This window comes from Rattus norvegicus, chromosome 3 (genome assembly GCF_036323735.1).
Source record: "Rattus norvegicus strain BN/NHsdMcwi chromosome 3, GRCr8, whole genome shotgun sequence".
NCBI classification, from domain to species: Eukaryota; Metazoa; Chordata; class Mammalia; order Rodentia; family Muridae; genus Rattus; species Rattus norvegicus.
Genome location: NC_086021.1, coordinates 127,011,187 through 127,030,231, shown reverse-complemented (window position 1 = coordinate 127,030,231; position 19,045 = coordinate 127,011,187). Strand labels below are relative to the sequence as shown.

General features: G+C 42.7%; 1 protein-coding gene across 2 annotated transcripts in view; it reads right to left on the bottom strand.

Annotated features, from left to right (window-relative positions):
- Window positions 1–5,160: 5,160 nt before the first annotated feature.
- The window catches only part of Chp1 (calcineurin-like EF-hand protein 1), a 35,272-nt gene continuing 21,387 nt past the window's right edge, over window positions 5,161–19,045 (bottom strand). The window contains 4 exon segments of one of the 2 annotated variants that reach the window (NM_024139.2): window positions 5,161–7,004; window positions 7,450–7,572; window positions 10,718–10,779; window positions 18,876–19,003. In NM_024139.2, the coding sequence (NP_077053.1) occupies window positions 6,951–7,004; window positions 7,450–7,572; window positions 10,718–10,779; window positions 18,876–19,003 (367 nt within the window). In that variant the 3' untranslated portion in view covers window positions 5,161–6,950. 2 annotated transcript variants of the gene reach the window in all.

The window sequence follows — 19,045 nt, the reverse complement described above, 5'->3', positions numbered from 1 at the left end:
TTTTAAGAATTGGGGCTGGAGGGCTGGAGAGATGGCTCAGTGGTTAAGAGCACTGACTGCTCTTCCAAAGGACCTGAGTTCAATTCCCAGCAACCACATGGTGGCTCACAACCATCTGTAATGGGATCCAATGCCCTCTTCTGGTCTGTCCAAAGACAGTGACAGTGTACTGACATATATGGAATAAATAAATATTTTAAAAAATTGGGGCTGGAACTTGTCTGGAAGAGATTCAATGTCTGAAGTACGATTTCTATTGACTCTTTGTTCCTTTTGCACCATAATAAAGTAAAACGTACAGAAAAAAAAAAAAAAGAATTGTGGCTGGAGTAGTGGTGGCACACACCTTTAAACCAGTACTGGAGAGGCAGAGCCAAGTGGATTTCTATGAGTTTGAGGCCATCCTGGTTAGCAGAGTGGTATTCCAGAATAGCTGAGACCATATTAAAAAACCCTGTTCCCTCTGCACTCCCCACTCCCCCAAATTAGGGCTGAAGAATACCACACGGTCTTAATTACTGTAGCACTGCACTAAGTATAACTTTTCGTTTTTTAAGACAGGGTTTCTCTGTGTAGCCCTGGCTGTCTTGGAACTTGCTCTGTAGACCAGGCTAGCCTCCAATTCACAGAGATCTGCCTGTTTCTTCCTCTCAAGTGCTAGGATTAAAGGCATGTGCCACCACTTGCCAAGATTCACTGTAAGTAAATCTAGAAATTGATTTCTCCAGTATTGTTAAGTCTGGTCTTCTACATTTTTTGTATATGATATTCAACTATAATCCAACCAAGTTTCTTTAATTTTAACCTTACAAATGATATCAATAACACTATGCCCAGGTCACTGACCTGATACAAACATACTTTTGTTTATTCACTTTTTTTGAAGACTGGATCTTCTGTAACAAAACTGACTTTGAAGAGCTAGAGATGGCTCATTGGTTAAGTTTACTGCCTATTTGTACACAGGACATCTCATTTCCCAGCAGCAAACTGCTGGCTCACAACCATCTGTAACCACAATTCCAGAAGACGTGATGCCCTCTTCTGGCCACCATGGACATTGCATGCACATGACACAGATATGCATGCAGGCACTCATACATATCAAAATAAAATTTAAAAGGTGGTCTTGAAGTGCTGATGCCCCTGTCTCCACCTCCCATGCTGAGACGTGTGCCAGCATACCTGGCTTTATTCAGTGTTGGGTCTGGAAACTAGAACTCTGCACATTAAGCAAGCATTCTACCAACCAAGTTGTGTCCTCCATCCTCTTTATTTTCTTTTTTAAAATTAAATTTTAAATGCGCTAGTTAGTTTTGTCAATGTGACACATCCAGAATTACCTGGGAAGTGGGAACTTCAACAGAGGAATTAGCTCCATCAGATTGGCCTGTGGACATGTCTGTAGGGACATCTCCTTGATTAATGATGGAAGTGGGAGGGCCAAGCTCATTGTGTATGGTGCCACGCCTGGATGGGTGGATCTGTGCTGTGTGAGGAAGAAAGATGAGCAAGTCATGGCAAGAGAAGCCAAGCAGTTGCTCTGTGGGCTCTTCTTCAGTTCTTGCCCTGACTTCTCTTGATGATGGTATGAAACCTGTAAGTTGAAATAAGCCATTTCCTTCCCCAAATAAGATCTGATAGGTGCTTATCACAGCGACTGATGAGTGAACTAAGACAGAGGTTAACATTAGAAGGTTTTGTTGTGGTAATGGTCTAATAGTTTTTGCAGGGTTGGAGAGTTGGCTCAGAAATTATAAACACTTGTTGCTCTTACAGAGGACCTGGGTTCAGTTCCCAGCACCCATACAGTGGTTCACAACCATCCATGACTCAAGTCCCAGAAGATCCAACCTTCTAACCTCCATCAGCATTAAATGTATATTGTATATGCATACATGTAGTTAACACTCATACATATAAAACAATTTTCAAATAACAGGCCTTGAAGTATGTGGAAGACTGATGTAACATATTCAGTTCCTCATCAGTTTATCACGGTGCTCTTCAAATTGCTTCCCAGTGTCTCAAACTGCCATTTCTTATGCAATCCTTTGGGGAAATACTGCCAAATAGAAAGTGGACTGTCTCTGAAGTCTACCCTTGGCCCTTTTGCAGTTTGCCGCCTGTGTCTTTCCTTCCTCCAGAGAATGACGAAAGGTCTGAATGATTGAAGTCCTCAGGGAATGTGCTGTGACATGAACAATTTTGCAAAGCTGTTATCCATATGGAAATGGCAAAGCATCCTAAAAACAAGTGTCCATGGGGACGAACTTGGGTGTGCAGAATAGCATCTGTGCTTTCTCTTCCCAGATGTTTACAGTCTACTTACAGTCTGAAACTGCTGACTAGACACCTCTCTCAGAGACCAGCTAACCCTCACCTGTGCTAGCCTACCATACCAAGGTTCTAGGTTGCAGATAGCCATGCAGAACCCTGCCTTATCATACTTTATTGTACATGTTCATGTATCTGTCCTTTCCTCATTCCCTGGAAGCCCCTAGTCTGGGTTCCGGGACCCAAGCTGGACACAACACCCTTTTTTGTACAAAACATCTTTTAGTCTACTTCTGAATTTTTGGTGATTATAAGGTTATCAGAGTCACCAGTGGCGACCACACAAATGCATCCACAGAACACTCATCTCTGCAAATACCAGTACCAGGCAGCTTCAGTTCCCTCTCTACCAAAAGATGCAGCCAGCACACAAGAACCTAAAACAGCATATTCATTCTTTGAAAACAATTCAATTTTGAGAAAATTTGTTCAAATAATGACAGTTCCCATGGCCATTCTCCTAAATGACATCCAACAAAACCTATTTTGATAGCAGCTAGAAATGTGTTCTTTCACTGTTGACAGAGAACTCTTTCCCTCAACAAACTGAGCACTACAGCCAGGAATGGTGGCACACACCTTCACTCCAGAGGCAGAAGCAGGTTCTGAGTTCATGGGTAGCTTGATCTGGATATTGAGTTCCATGCCAACCATGGGCACATAGTAAGACTCTGTCTCATAGGGAAAGAAGAGAGAGAGAGAGAGAGAGAGAGAGAGAGAGAGAGAGAGAGAGAGAGGAAACAAAGGAAAGAAGGGAGGAACAAAGAAAGGAAGACAGACAGACAGACAGACAGACAGACAGAAAGCTAGCTAGCCAGTGGTGGCCCATGCCGTTAATCCCAGCACTAGGGACGCTGAGGCAGGAGGATCTCTGAGTTTGAGGCCAGTCTGACCTACAGAGTAAGTTCCAGTACAGCTATGGCTATGCAGAGGAAAAACTGTCTTGACAAATAAATAAAACCATACATACATACATACATACATACATACATACATACATACATACATACTTACATACATCCTGACATAAAGGGCTCTTCCACAGTGCATACTTCTCAGAAGCTTCTAGGTCGTACCAACAAAAATTTCTGATTTCAAGGTCATAAAAAAAAATCAGTCAGGAATCACTGATTCCTTCAGATATTCAGGTATGAGCCAATCTGAATAATATACAGTAACATTAAATTTCTCTTTTTAGTATCTCCAGGAAAATGTAGATTTTTGTTGGAATTAATGCCTATAAGCACCAACACATCTTAGACCTTGAATATATATATGTTTGATTTTTTTTTCTTTTCTTTTTTTTTTTTTTTCGGAGCTGGGGACCGAACCAGGGCCTTGTGCTTGCTAGGCAAGCGCTCTACCATTGAGCTAAATCCCCAACCCAAATATATATATGTTTTTAAGACAAGATTTCTCTGTGTAGCCCTGGATGTCCTAGAATTTACTCTGAAGACCAGGCTGGCCTTGAATTCAGAGATCTGCCTACCTATGCCTCCTGAATGCTGGGACTAATGGTATGTACCACTGCCTGGCTAACCTTGATTTTTTTTTTTTGAAGACTTTATTTTTAATTGTGTGTGTGTGTGTGTGTGTGTGTGTGTGTGTGTGTGTGTGTGTGTGTGTGTGTGTGTGAAAGTTGTTAACTTGAGTGTTCATGTGAGCAGAGACCAGAACATTGGATTTCTCTTGAGCTGAAGTCACCATGAGCCAATCGATATGGATGCTGAGAACTGAACTCTCATCCTCTGTAAAAGTAGGATGTTAACTGCTGAGCCAACTTCCAACAGTCTCTTGTAGCATAAGCTAGCCTCACACTTGGAACATGGCCTTGAGTTCCTGAGCCTCCTGTCTCTGTCTTCTAAGTGCTAGAATCACCAACTAACTCCACCGCACTGGGCTTTAAACCCTTTTTTAGATCTGTTGTGAAATTTGTAGAGGTAGTGAACTGCTAAGATTTGTTGATCTATACTAGAATATCTATAATGCTGGGTTGTTTCCTTTTTTAAAAATTGCATTTTCGGGGCTGGGGATTTAGCTCAGTGGTAGAGTGCTTGCCTAGGAAGCACAAGGCCCTGGGTTCGGTCCCCAGCTCCGAAAAAAAGACCAAAAAAAAAAATTGCATTTTCTGTGTATGTATAATGTTTTGCCTGGTGCATGTATATATGCACACACATCCCATACCATGAGAAGCCTGAAGAGGGAGCCAGATTCCTTGACCCTGGAGTTAGGAATAGTTATAAAGCTATTGTTTATGTGTCTGGTCCTCCATCAGAGCAGCTCTGGCAGGCAGTCCAGGCTGGTCTCAAACTCAGAATGAAGCTCCTGATCCTTATGTCTCCACTTCAGTGGAGGTGTTTGGGTCCACATTTTGTAAGCACAGCACTTGGAAAGCTAAGGTGGAAGGATTGCTGAAATTTTGAGGATGGCCTAATCTATATGGCAAATTCCAAGCCAGTCAGGCAGATAAGACTGTCTTTAAAAAAAAAAGGGGGGGGGGGAGGTTGGGGATTTAGCTCAGTGGTAGAGCGCTTGCCTAGCAAGCGCAAGGCCCTGGGTTCGGTCCCCAGCTCCTAAAAAAAAAAAAGGACATAAAAAAGAAATACAGAAAATATATTAGATCTTCCTTAGAATTCATATGAAGAGGCCAAAGCTGAAACACTGTGCCTCTTGGCAAACTGAACGCCTAGATGAATATCTGTACATCACAGGCCCAGGCAGCAGTGACATATACCTACAACTGATACTATAAGCATAAATCTGAGCAAGGGAGACACATGAGTTACGTAAGGTTGTTAAAAAACACCAGATAAAACCAAATTCTTTTGTTTTAATGACAATTAATTTATTGGTGGATTGAGGAATACAATTTTAATGGGACAATAAGGCACAACTGTGGATAAAAACAGTTTGCTATACAGCCAAGGGGGGCATAATCTTAGAAACTTTAAATAATTAAATCAAGATGCTTCTGAAGTACTTCTCAAACAGATAAGTATCAGACAATTATTCCCTTTATACAATTCTTATATCACATCATTTGATCACAAAGTCTGACATATTTCATAAAGAATTCCCCAGTTCATGTAGACCCTAGCCATCTGTCCTAGCCACGCCCCCACTGCTCGCCTTTACCCATCTCGTCTGCAGTGTTTTTGTTTGTTTGGGTTAACAGCAATTTATTTCCTAAAGAATTGCTTACATATCTTGGATAGCCTTCCAAAGCAACAAAGCAAGCAAGCAAGCAGGCAACACCAGAGAAAGCCAGCCAAGAGCAGATTCACAGGAACACAGGGCGGAAGCAGCTTGATTCAGTGACATCTAAATCAAGCTGACATTGGCAGAGAATGTCACCTCAGTTGGTGCCACCAGTCCCAGGTCCCATGCTTCTGAGGGATCTGCATAGTATAGTATTCACAAGGAGCTAGGAAGGTCGTGTCATTAGGAAGCTCATGAGACAATACATTCGATGCATACAGTGCCTGGACCAGGATTATGAACTGACTATACATCTTCCAGCATTAAAATTTGCCAAGTATAAAATTCATTCAGAGTTTTGTGCAAAACTTTAAGACACTGAGGACAATCTAATTCTTTAGGACTGAGGTAAGTCAGGCACTTCTGTAACACTAGTCTTTCTGTTTGGAAATGTGAAGAATCTTCAAGTGTACAGAACACTGAGGCATAACCCATGCTGTGGAGCAAATGTGGGCAGCTCTCCAGGGTGCCCATCCTTGTCAGAAAACACAAGAAGGCCCTCTACCATATTGTCAGAACAGCCGCTTGGGTGGTGACAATGTCCCAAAGAGAAGCAAACTGGCAGGCATTAGACTATTTTCTGAATGTCAACACTGTACCCAGAAAAGCCACATAAATATATTTGAAAATAAAAAGTCAGAGGTAGAGAGACCTGGGAAGCCACCTAGGAGACATGGCTCTACAAGCCTCACCATGACTACCTTTTAAGAACATGTCTGCTCATAAGCCCTGTGACGACAGAGCAATAGCTCCTGGATAGGCAATATCCCACATCAGAAGGTAGATACAGATCACCAGACCACTAACTATCCTGCCACATCAGAAACAGGCTTACCAGCAGAGCCCAGAGTCAAGTAGAATGCAGGGAATCTCAACGACAGGAGGACAGCTGAAAGACTGAATGGAGAGAAGGCTGGATGACAGAGAGGTAGGAAGAAACAGACACAGGACACAGGACACAGCACACAGGACCATGATGGAGGGCTGATGAAGGGAAGGCAGCATGGATATGGTCCCATCTAGTGGGAGCTTTGCTGGCTGGTTCTTGACATGAGTCCCTGTTTCTTTCCTCAGACAGGACGGATGCGTGGCACTGAGCAGTAGAACAGGGGAAGTTGGTACTTACAATAAAGACTGATGGGTGGATACCGAACAGAAATAGACAGGGTACCATTCTGTAACGCCCTGTTTATACACCAAAGGCAAGTTTGTATGGACAGGAGAGACTTCAGGTTGTCATGCAGGAGCTGTAGTATTCTGGGAAAGGGGGATGACAGGATGGGGTGGGGCTGGAGGACAGAAGGAAGTTTCAGTTCTTAAATACTAGAAAGCAAGAATAATTTGGTCTCTGCCCTTTAGTGAAGAAATCGGATGCTCATCTTCTGTTCTACATCCACCTTCTCCAAAACCTGGGGTTGAAAAAACAGAAACAGTGTATCATTAAGCTTATGACCATTCTGATCACCTTTCTAAATAATGGGTGACCTTCCCTCCTGTGCAGTAGATTTAACATAAAGCTAAGAGGTAGGAGGAGAGTCCCATACAGGCACATCTCACTGAGGACCCACAGGAAGCTAATGGCTGTGGGAAGCCATTTTCTTCAGTAGTGTAGCCACTCATAAGTTCCTCATGTTCTGTAAATAACAATTCAATCTTATCATCACCCTCCAAAAAGATGCGAAACATGAAGAGCAAGGTGAGTTGAGAGCAGTAAGGAAACCAGCAAGCAGGCGGGAACAGTGGATATGATCAGAAGTATACATGTACGAAAATGTTATAGGACACCCATTACATATAATCAATGCATTAATAAAAAAGAATTAAAAGGAAAAAAACAAAAGGTGATAGACAGACCTTAACAAATTCTGTAAAAGATATGGCACTGTCTCCATCTTGGTCAGCCTCCTGGATGGTCCTGTCTGCAATACTGCCCAGCTGCTCATCTGAGATATTCACTCCGACCATCATTCGCAGTACCTACAAGATCAAGAGCCTTGAAGGGGACTCGCGACAAAGCCACCTCACTTCCCCCTTTCTGTGATTGCTCCAAATTCACCAGCTAGAGAATTGAAATCCTTACCTTATTATCTAGGCAATTCTTTTTTTTTTTTTTTAATATATGTGAGTACACTGTCGCTGTCTTCAGACACACCAGAAGAGGGCATCAGATCCCATTACAGGTGGTTGTGAGCCACCATGTGGTTGCTGGGATTTGAACTCAGGACCTCTGGAAGAGCAGTCAGTGCTCTTAACCGCTGAGCCATCTCTCCACCCCCCTATCTAGGCAATTCTTTTTTTTTTTTTTTTTTTGGTTCTTTTTTTCGGAGCTGGGGACCGAACCCAGGGCCTTGCACTTCCTAGGCAAGCGCTCTACCACTGAGCTAAATCCCCAACCCCTCCATCCATCAATTCTTAAAACACAGAAGCTATCACCCAGGGGTTAAGAGTGCTGGCTGCCCTCCCAGAGGGTTTGATTATTAGCACTACATGGTAATCACAACTGGCTGTAATTTTTTTTAAAGATTTATTTATTATGTATACAGTACTCTGTCTGCATATAGGCCTACAGGCCAGAAGAGGGCACCAGATCTCATTATAAATGGCTATGAGCCACCATGTGGTTGCTGGAATTGAACTCAGGACCTCTGGAAGAGCAGCAGTGTTCTTAATCTCTGAGCCATGTCTCCAGCTCCCAAGAGTCTGTAATTTTAATTCCAGGAATTACCCTCTTCTGGCATCCCTGGGAACCAATCGTGGACATGGTACATACCAGGTGCACATGCAGGTAACATGCACAAATATATAAACTAAATACTAAAAAAATTTTAAGAGGTTACATTACTAAGTATCATTTGGGTAAAGTCATTGGCACTTCCACCAGGGAAATACCAAGCAGACAAATTAAGCCTCAAATGGCGGCCTCCTAAGCTCTCCCTTCGATCAGTCTCTGAGGTGCTTTGCTTGGAGAATGTTAAGAGCGTGGGCTGTGGAGAGGATGGTGAACAGAATGCTGCCTAACTTGTCTGAGGCCCTGGGCGCCATCCCCAGGTTTATACACACATAGAGAATTAGAGTGAGAGTGTGTATGTGTGTGTGTGTTCGTGTTGGGAGGTGGGCAAGAGCGGTTTGTAATAAAATACTTTATCAAATGTTTTGTGGGCAAGATGCCTAGAAGTGGTTTCCCCAGGTTCCAGGAACCAGTGGCAGAGATCTTCCAGGCTCGATCCCCAGGCCAGGGTCTCCTCCATCTGTCTACTTCAGCATTTATCAATCACTTGGAAGTTACTAACGAATGGAAACTTACTGCTATTTAATTATTCCTATTATTTAGTTTTTTATGCATGTTCTTCCCCTTTTATAAGTATGTGGTCTTCTCGAAGAAACCCAGGGCCGCACACTGCCACGTACTGCACATTGCCACTCGACCCTCCTGCTACTCAGTTCCATCCCCAGCCCTCTTTCCAGAATGTACTGGATCCCCTAAACTGGGGTTCCAGGTGGTTGTGAGTCATCGTGTGAGTGCTGGGAACTGAATGTGACCAAGTCCTCTCCAACAATAGCCAGTGCTCCTAACCACTCACTCGCCTGCCTCTCAGCCCTGGGACTGTGGTTTTTGTTTTTGTTTTAGTCTAGGTGAAAATTTTCTCATACCGCCTTTATAGAGTCCGAGATATGCTAGCCTCATAAAATGGGTCTGTGAATAGAGCAACCATCTCTACTTAAGTGTAACTGACACACAACAGGATACATAGTCACCAAATTCTTTAGAAATTATAGTGCCTAAAAAGACAAACTTTGTTCTTTTCTCCTACTTTGGAAAACTGCTCTCTCCTTGCCTGGATACCTCACCAATCCAGGAGTACATCTGTGACAAAGCCATTCTTCGTCCCATAGTAACTTTCTCATCCCATGGCACACAATTGCTTACAAATCCTAATAACAGAAAATAAACCAACTCTCCATTTCAAAACCGTTTTTCTGGCAGCCACATCTGAACCACAGGATGAAAACACGCAAGTTGTAATGGCTGCTCCGATCTTTTCAGCCCTCAAAGGCCATGGGTGTAACTTTCAGTACAACAGTATAGTTCTCACTGAACAAAAGCTATTCCCACTTCAAAACCAAAAGGCAAAGTCAACATCAAGTATGGGTGGGAAGGAGCACATGGGACCCCCCACCTATAGCGAGGGTGGTTGGTGGCTGCTGAGGAATGGGCTGTTCTACTACTAGCAGGCTGGCCATGTTCCAACAGAGGGTCCAACGCAGATGTCCACATAGCAGCACTCACTGGACTTAGTGGGTGATGAAGCATATCGCAACCACGTATGACATTCTCAAAAGGGTAAGTAAGTATTATATATGGTTTTGCTTTGTTTTGTTTAAAGCAAGGGCCAGGGGACACTACCACTGGCCTCCTGATTTGGATTTTCTCATTGAAATGTAGGAAGGCCGAGTTGGTCCTTAATCTGATCTGGGTAGGCTTCAACTCTAAGTTTGTTGAAGATAGAAAACAAGTTCTGATTTACTTAAGAGCAGAAAGTACTTTTCCTTTTAGATATATCTTGAAACACACAGAACTTGCCTGATGGAAATTCCTCAATGTCCTAGCTATCTGAGGTCTTCTAGACTCAATGAAGAGACAGTTTCCTACTGTCCTAAACTTATAAAAAGAGAATGAGATGTCGAGAAATGCAAACTGTGAAATCACCTGTCACAGCTGGGACACAGGGAAGCATCCCCTGCAGCTAGCAACCATTGTGGGGATGGCAGCTACAGCCGTCCCTTGACTAAAACCTTATCCAAAAGACTAAACAGAAGAATTTACTTCAGAGTCCTTAGAATTAAATTGCTGCTAACAAGTTGGTCTGTCAACAACTGAGCTGTGTGAACCAGTCACACTTTATTCCCTACGTCACTCAGCACCTCAGAACCACCCATCTGTGAAGACTCAGTGACCCACAGCAAGTGTTTCCAGGTCTTCTCCTCTGTCTTTTATCTGCAACAGCACTCTTTCCAAGGCAGGGATTAAAGGAAATGTTTACTAAAAAGAAAGAACAACTGCTGCCCATAAAAATAAAGTCAGGACCCAAAATACACACTGTTCTCAAACTTTCCCACATACCTGTAACAGCTCATCGCGGGAGATCTTGTCATCTTTATCCAAGTCATAAAGTCTGAAAGCAACTGGTATGAAAACACAAGAAGACAGAGAAATCTGTAGTGTTTTGTCCTGTCTCAAAGCTGAACACACAAGGATAATAGACAGAAATGATAGCCAATTAACAGATTTCCCAAGACAAGTGCCATTCCCAGTAAGGCTTTTTGTTGTTGTTTCGTTTTTTGAGACAAGGTTTCTCTGTATAACCCTGGCTGTCCTGGAACTCAGAGATCTGCCTGCCTCTGCCTCCCAAGTGCTGGGATTAAACGTGTGCCCTGCCATGACTAGAAAGTCTCAATTTTTTTTTTTTTTTGGTTCTTTTTTTCGGAGCTGGGGACCGAACCCAGGGCCTTGCGCTTCCTAGGTAAGCGCTCTACCACTGAGCTAAATCCCCAGCCCCAAGTCTCAATTTCTTATATCTTTCAGTGTCTTTAAAAGTCCTACCAGGGCCAGGTGTTAGTGGTGAATGCCTTTAACACCAGCACTAGGGAGGCAGATATCTGTGAGTTCAAGGACAATCAAGTTCCAGGACAGCCAGGGCTGCTGCACAAAGAAACTCTAGCTTGAAATAGATATCAGAAAAATTAATAAAAGATAAGTCATTCACAATTTAATGAAACCAAAAAGAGCCACACAAGGACCACGGCAGGGGCTCAGTACAGCTTAGGAAGATGGGCTTATGAGGTCTTCCATCAAATTTCAAAGCCCATTTTTCCTTCTAGTAAAGAACTTGGATTTCTTTTTATTTGTTTTTGCATTTTGAGACAGGATTCTCATCTAGCTGAGGCTGGTCTTAAGTTCAATGCTCAGCTACGCTGGCCTTGAACTCTTGATCTTTGCACCTCTGCTTCCTAAGTGTTGGAATTACAGATATCACAGTGCCCAGCAAGAACTGGAATTCCAAATGAAGTCAACAAGACTCTGATGTCTATAAACACCACCCCACCCCACTGAGCTGGAAGTATGCTTGTGCACAATGTACCAGACTTGTCATCTGGGTGGAGCTCCTAACATCCACGCCTCAGCAAGTGTCCTTAGTCTAAGTCCTCTCTCCATTCCTCCGGACTCAAGCTTCTCTCTTTAACAATACATAACCCATTTAGAAAGCAGGCTATACAAAGAACCTTGCTTCATGTCAGTACACAAAAGAGAATTCAGGAGAAAAAAACCTATTCAGTTTTTTGTCGTGACTAAGACCTACTGTGTGGACAGTGCTTTGAGAACACTGTTCATTTTGTAGGCATAAATGATGAACTTATCAAAGAAGCGACTCTTATATGACTGAATTCAGGTAAATCACTGTCATTATTATGTATTATGTCTTTTGAGCTAGGATCTTGTTCTAGAGCCTACACTGATCTGGAACTATGTAGCCAAGGGTGGCCTCAAATTTACAGCAATCTTCCTGATGCAGACTATTGGCCTGACTCTACCATGCCTGACTTCAATTTTTGGTTTTCAAAAGGGAACTGCCATGCTAGGCATAGTGATGTACATCTATAACTCAAGAACATGGTAGGTCTCAGAGGATCAGGGTATATATGACCAACTTTGGTTACACAGGGTACCCCCAGGCCAACCTAGGCTCCATGAGACCCTGTCTCAAAAGCAAAAGTAAATAAAAGGGAACTGAACCCAGGTCCCCTGGGAGAGCAGCAACTGCTCACCATTGCCACTGCCTTGCCAGTCCTTTTCTTGTTGTTGGAGACAGGGTCTCAGTGTTGCCTTGAACTTTGAACTAACAAATCCCTTGTCTCTGCCTCCCAAATTCTGGGGTTAAAAAGTCATGTTCCATCATGCCTAGCTCTTAATTTCTTGTACAGGCAAACAGGATGATGATTTTTCTACACTCTCATACCTGACCTCCCCCCCCCCCCATTTTTTGTTTTGTTTTTCCAGATAGGCTCTTATGTAACTCAGGCTGGTCTTAAACTCATTTTTCTTCCAGAGAACTGAAAACACATTGGGAGGCTCACAACTACTGGGTAACACCATTTCCAGAGGCTCCAAAGCCTTCTAATATACATACACACGGTGCATGTGAACACACACAGAAATAAAATAATTTTTTTAAAGAGGGGTTGCGGCCCAGGGCAGCCAGGACTACACAGAGAAACCCTGTCTTGAAAAACTAAAACAAACAAACAAAAGGACTGAGGCGATGACTCAGTGGGTAAGCACATAGCAAGCTTCAAGTTGAGTGAGGGATCCGATCTCAAGGCAGGAAGGCAGGAAAGACGGAGGAAGAAGCCCTGCTCACTTGAATGTGGGTGCATACTAACATGAAGCTCTCCAGCATGCCCAGGAGGCAGGAGGGCTAGCAGGAAGTGGGGTGGGGAGTAGCAGCAACAAATTCAGAGCCAAAGTAGTTGATTCTTTTCAAACAAAGACTAAGAGGGGAGAGTTCCCAAGTGGCCCAAACCTTCCCTGTCCCATTCCTAACATTGTCACTACATTCCTAAATATGGAGCACTGGATAAAACAAACAGAGGACTACTGGTGCATTGTTAACCAAAGTCCACAGGATACATTAAACTTCCTCTTGCAGGTTTCCCTGAGTCTTGACAAGTGCATACCTGGTGTTTACTACTGCAATGCCATACAGTGTGGTTTCACTTGCTTCCAAATCCACTGTCACCTCCTTCAAAACAGCCCCTCTACAGCTTCTGAACGAGACACCCATGGACCTAATTCCTTTGGTACTAGGTCCTCCCCTAACCCAGACAGTCTCCATCAGTTTGTCTCTGTCTTCATCACCATCTTTCTCTCTCCCTGCCCTAAAACAATTGATTGCCATGGCAACAAAACACATTACACCGAAAGAGAGTAGCAGCGACCCCACTGCATGCTGACAAGAACCCACTGGGGAACTGCAGTTCATTTCGGATCCCAGAGATATACTAGAACTTTGAAGGAGCTGAAGCCTACCAGTCATTATTACAATAAACATTTGTCTGTTTGTTTGTTTGGTTGGTTTGTAGCCCTGGCTGTCCTGGAACACACCAGGCAGACTAGGCTGACCTCACAGGAACTCCTGCCTCACCCCAAGTGCTGGGATTAAAGGCCTATGGTGTTATGCCCAGTCAATACAATAAATACTTTCATTCATTCATTTATTTATTTAAAAATTTAAGAGGTGGGGGGAGAGTGTGTGTGTGTGTGTGTTCATTCAGGTACTAAGGCAGGCATGCATGTCAAAGAACACGTTACATGCCTGTGAGACTCTGTTCTCTCCTTCTACCATGTGGGCTCTAGGATTTGAACTTAGGTTGTCAGGCTTGGTGGCAGGTACCTCTACCCAATAAGTCATCACCATGACCATTCATTCATTCATTCATTCACTCATTCATTTTGAGACAGGGAGAGTCTGTCACATAGCTCTGGTAGACTAGGAACTCATTATGTAGACAAGGCTGGCCTCTAACTCAGAGATCTTTCTGCTGGGACCAAAAGCAAGATCATGCAGGCCCTGTACATTCCTGGCCCTTTTTAACTACTTTTTTCTGACAAAGTCTGGATCTGTCTTCTGGCTTTGAATCTGTAATCCTCCAGCTTCAGTCTTCTAGTCAGGTGGAATAATAGACATATTTGTGTCCAGCTAATTTTTCTCTGTGTATATAGTAAAATTATAAATTTTGTGATCTTTACCACTTAAGATTATATTTCACCAATGTTATAAATATACATATTGTTGTGAACCAATGGCAAAGATATTTTCTATTTTTAATGATTTGTTTATTTTTACTTTATGTGCATTGCTGTTTTGTCTACATGTCTGTCTATCTGTGTGAAGCTGTCAGATACCCTGGAACTGGAGTTACAGACAGTTGTAAGCTGCCATGTGGGTGCTGGGAATTGAACCTGGGGCCTCTGGAAGAACAATTAATGCTCTTAAGAGGTAAGCCATCTCTCCAGTCCCATCAAGGATATTTTCAACCTGTAATCTGAAACTCTATATCCAATAATCTCCACTTTACCCTAACTAAGGAAAATTCTGAAAGAACTTTCACAAAGCCAGGAAGAAGAAAAAAAAGGAGGAGGAAGAAGAGGAAGAAGAGGAGGAGGAGGAGAGAAAAGGCCTCACAATGACTGCCAAGTAGGGAACATATGTAATTGCAGATATGAAGAAATTTCAAATAAACACATTTTTTAACTTTTTTTTCTGGAAATGTGCATGCTATACTGACGAAGCCAGCTTTGAAGGTATCCTTGGCCTGTAGCAGGGACCGAGCACAAACCCGAGCCCTGCTTTGCTTTGTCTTTGTTGGTTTGAGACAGGGTCTCTATCCCAAGCTGGCCTTGAACTCCCCTCCATAGCAGAGGATGACTTCGTAATTATTGATTGATTGGTTGATTGATTTTGGTTTTTTGAGACAGGGGGGTCTCTGTGTAGCCCTGACTGTCCATAAACCTGCCCTGCTTCCTAGTTCAGGGATTAAAGGTGTGCACTGCCATTGCCAGCCTGAGGATGCCTTTGAACTTTTGATGCTTTTGCCTCCACTTTCTAAAAGCTGGGATTGTGCACATATGCTACCATACCCAGTTTCAGAAGTAAACATTGTTTAAAATAAATTTTAATGTTTATTTATTTAATATGTATGGGTTTTTGCTGCATATTTTGTCTGTGCATCATGTGCACATTTGGTGCCCATAAGGCCAGAAGAGGCTGTTGGATTTCTCTGGGACTGGAGTTACAGGTGGTTGTGAGCTGCCGTGTTTGTGCTGGGATTAGAACATGAGTCCCCTGGAAGAACAGCTCGTCCTATTACCTGTGAGTCATGTCTACAGCTTCTAGGAAGTGTTTGCTTGTAACAGAAATGGTCATGAGGGTATGGTGGCGCATCCCTTAATCTTAACGCCTGAGAAGCAGAGACAGGCAGATCTCAGTTGAGTTCGGAGGCTAGCCTTGTCCAAATATCAATTACAGGCTAGCCAAGGCTACACAGTGAGACCTTGCCTTTAAGGGAAAAGAGCAATCAATGCTCCTATACAGACAAATCTGCTTCAGGAAAAGGTATAACAAGGACAGGGGTTCTTGTCGAATATTCCTTTTAACCCTTGGATTCATAGATAAAGAAATATATGACTGTGAAAAGAAAAAATTATTTTTCTCAAAATGTCTCCTGCCCGGTAGGTGTAATTCTGGGTGTTACATCAGTCTCACATGGCATCTTCCGCCAGGGTCTCCGTTTGTCCTCAGCAACTCAAGGTTAAGATGGTTCTTTGACCGAATATCACATCCTGTTATTTAATGTATAATAAAAACATGATCCAACCTCCATCAGCAGACTCACACCGAAGAAAACGGCTCAAGACTCTGGAAGCAGAGGTAAGCAGATTTCTGTGAGTTCAAGGCCAACCAGTGAGTTTTAGGACAGCCAGAGCTACATAGTGAGACCCTGTCTTGGCCCAAACAAATATATATATATATAGATAGATAGGTAGATAGATAGATAGATAGATAGGTAGATAGATAGATAGATAGATAGGTAGGTAGATAGATAGATAGATAGATAGATAGGTAGATAGATAGATAGATAGATAGAGAGAGAGAGAGATAGAGAGATAGAGAGATAGAGAGAGGGGAAATGTCACCAAGCCTACCAAGAGAGAGAGTGTCTACTTAGCACTGACCATGTGTGCCTTTCTCAGCTTCCATGCTACAACTGATTCTCCTAATTATTCATTAACTCCTGGTCTCAAGACCCACAAGAAAATGTCTGTACTATAGTATGAAGATCAGGCAGACATATACTAACATATGCTAAACCACTAATCATGGCTACATTAGTGGCTCTCAAGAGGCTGAGAAAGTCTACCTAGTTTGAGACTTGCCTGGACTACAATGTGAGACTGTCTATAAAAACATTAAAAATAATGTAAGCTGGTTGTGGCAGCACATGCGTTTGACCCCAGACATAGGAAGATCTCTGTGAGTTGAGGCCAGCCTGGTATAAAAAGTTTATAAAGCCCAGGGCTGTTATACACAAAAACCCTATCTCAAAAAAATAAAAAATAAAAGAAATAAAAATAACTTAATAGGAGCTGGAGAGATGGCTCAGCGGTTAAGAGCACTGGTTACCCTTCCAGAGGTCCTGAGTTCAAATCCCAGCAACCACATGGTGGCTCACAACCATCTGTAATGGGATCTGATGCCCTCTTCTGGCATACAGGCACATACTCAGGCAGAACACTGTATACATAATAAATAAATAAATAAATAAATAAATAAATAAATAAATAAATCTTTAAAAAAAAACTTAGTAACTAAAAACACTGACCACCCGCAGAAGGCCTTGCATGAAGCAAATGGTACTTGGTCCTGAAGGAAGAAAGCGTGGTTCATTAGTACAGTTTATAATAACCATGAGGGTAGTTAACAGGATTCTGTTGTCTGTATTCAGTTTTGCTTCTACTGAAATTTTTGCTCTTCTTTAAGCACCATAATGTGGGGGTAAAGTTCAACAGTCTTTTAGACTTTTGTTCAAAAATCTCCTCTGACCTAAATAACAAGATATACTTTAGTGATTCTCAAACTGCACCATAAATGCCAACAAAAATGAACTCACACTGCTCCCAAGAAGATGAATGGACAAAGCCGACAGTCAGACACTGAAACTTCAGGAGATACTTGTCAACTGCATGTAAGTGCAGCACTCTATGCTCCAGCTGACTTGTATTTGCTCTAATATCTTAAACCTTCTAGTGTCTGTAAATCACTGGGAGCTCCATTTGATCTGTAATCACAAACTTCTGGGCGCCACCATGCACTCTTCCGAGGCAGGGTTGGGCTCAATCAGTTTCACGCAATTTCAGTATCAACTTGTGTTGAAAGAAAAGTAGAAATTCAACTTCAGCTTCCTGGAAAAGTGTTGTAAGGGACTGGGCATCAGTCCAACAAGGGCAGAGGGAAATGTAGTAAGTATCGAAAAAAAGGAAGGCAAGAGGCAACGGGCACGGGAAAGCGCCATTCATTACTGGTACTTTAGCAAAATCTACAATCTATGAAATTCCGAAATAGATGGAGGACCAACACTAACTCTCACAGGTAGGGCCTGGGGTCTTGCTCCCAACTCTAGTACCTTCTACAGGGACTGGCATACAGGAGATAAAGGAAGTATAATGGCAGGTACACCTAGTATATGCAATGGACTGCTTGAAGCACTTACAACATGAAGAATCTCTTCCTGGGACTACAGATGTAGCTCAGTAGAAAGAGTGTTTATGGGCTAGAGAGAGGGTTCAGTGGTTAGGAGCACTGACTGCTTTTCCAGAGGACCTGAGTTCAATTCCCAGCAACCACATGGTAGCTCACAACCATCTATAATGGGATCTGATGCCATCTTCTGGTGCGTCTGAAGACAGCTGCAGTGTACTCATATATATTAAATAAATAAATAATTCTAAAAGAAGGAAAGGAAGGAAGGAAGAAAGAAAGAAAAGAGTGCTTACCTATCACACATTATGCCTTGGGTTCTAGCCCATGTCCCCTAAATATAAGATGTGGTGGTACATACGGTACGTGCCAGTAATCTCAGCATGTAGGAGGGGACAGTAGTATCAAGAATTCAAGACCAGCCTTAGCTACATAGTAAGTCTGAGCTAACTTAGGGATCATGTGATCCTGTCTCTAACAGCAATCAAAATCCCTGAATGAGCTATCGAAATGACCTATAAAATCCTTTAATATCTCATTTTTTCCACGTGGAAGAGGTTTATTGGGACGGCAGAGACAAGGAAGAGAGAAATGAAGAGAGAGAAAAAGAGAAGAGAGGAAAAGAGCTAATATCTAATTTTACACAGAGAAAACTACACCCCAAGATCTCAAATAACCTGCCCAAAGTCTCATGGGCAAAAAAATGGTAATTCAAGAATTCCAACTTAGCTTAGCTCCATGATCTGACCACTCAGCAGTAAATGTTTTTGTAAGTGTTGAGAGCAAGTGAAAAGAGGCAGGCAGATCTCTGAGTCTGAGGCTGGCCTGGTCTACAGGGTGAGTTCCAGTCAATATTACACAGAGAATCTTTGTCTTGAAAAAACAAAAGAAAAAGGAGTAGCAGACCACAAGGACGATGGGGAGAGGGAAGGACATATGCTAAGCCACATGACTGACGCTCCTTACAGTGCAGTTTGTTGCTCCGGCTGTTGAGGGGTTCCGGTCCATTCACATCTTTGCTCTTTTCGTTATCCTCAATGGGTCGGAAATGAGCCAAAGTTCTCATGAATCCTCGGAAGTTTACCTGATCCTCTCTGATTAGGAAATATAACAGAACACCATGTCAGTCAGGGTAG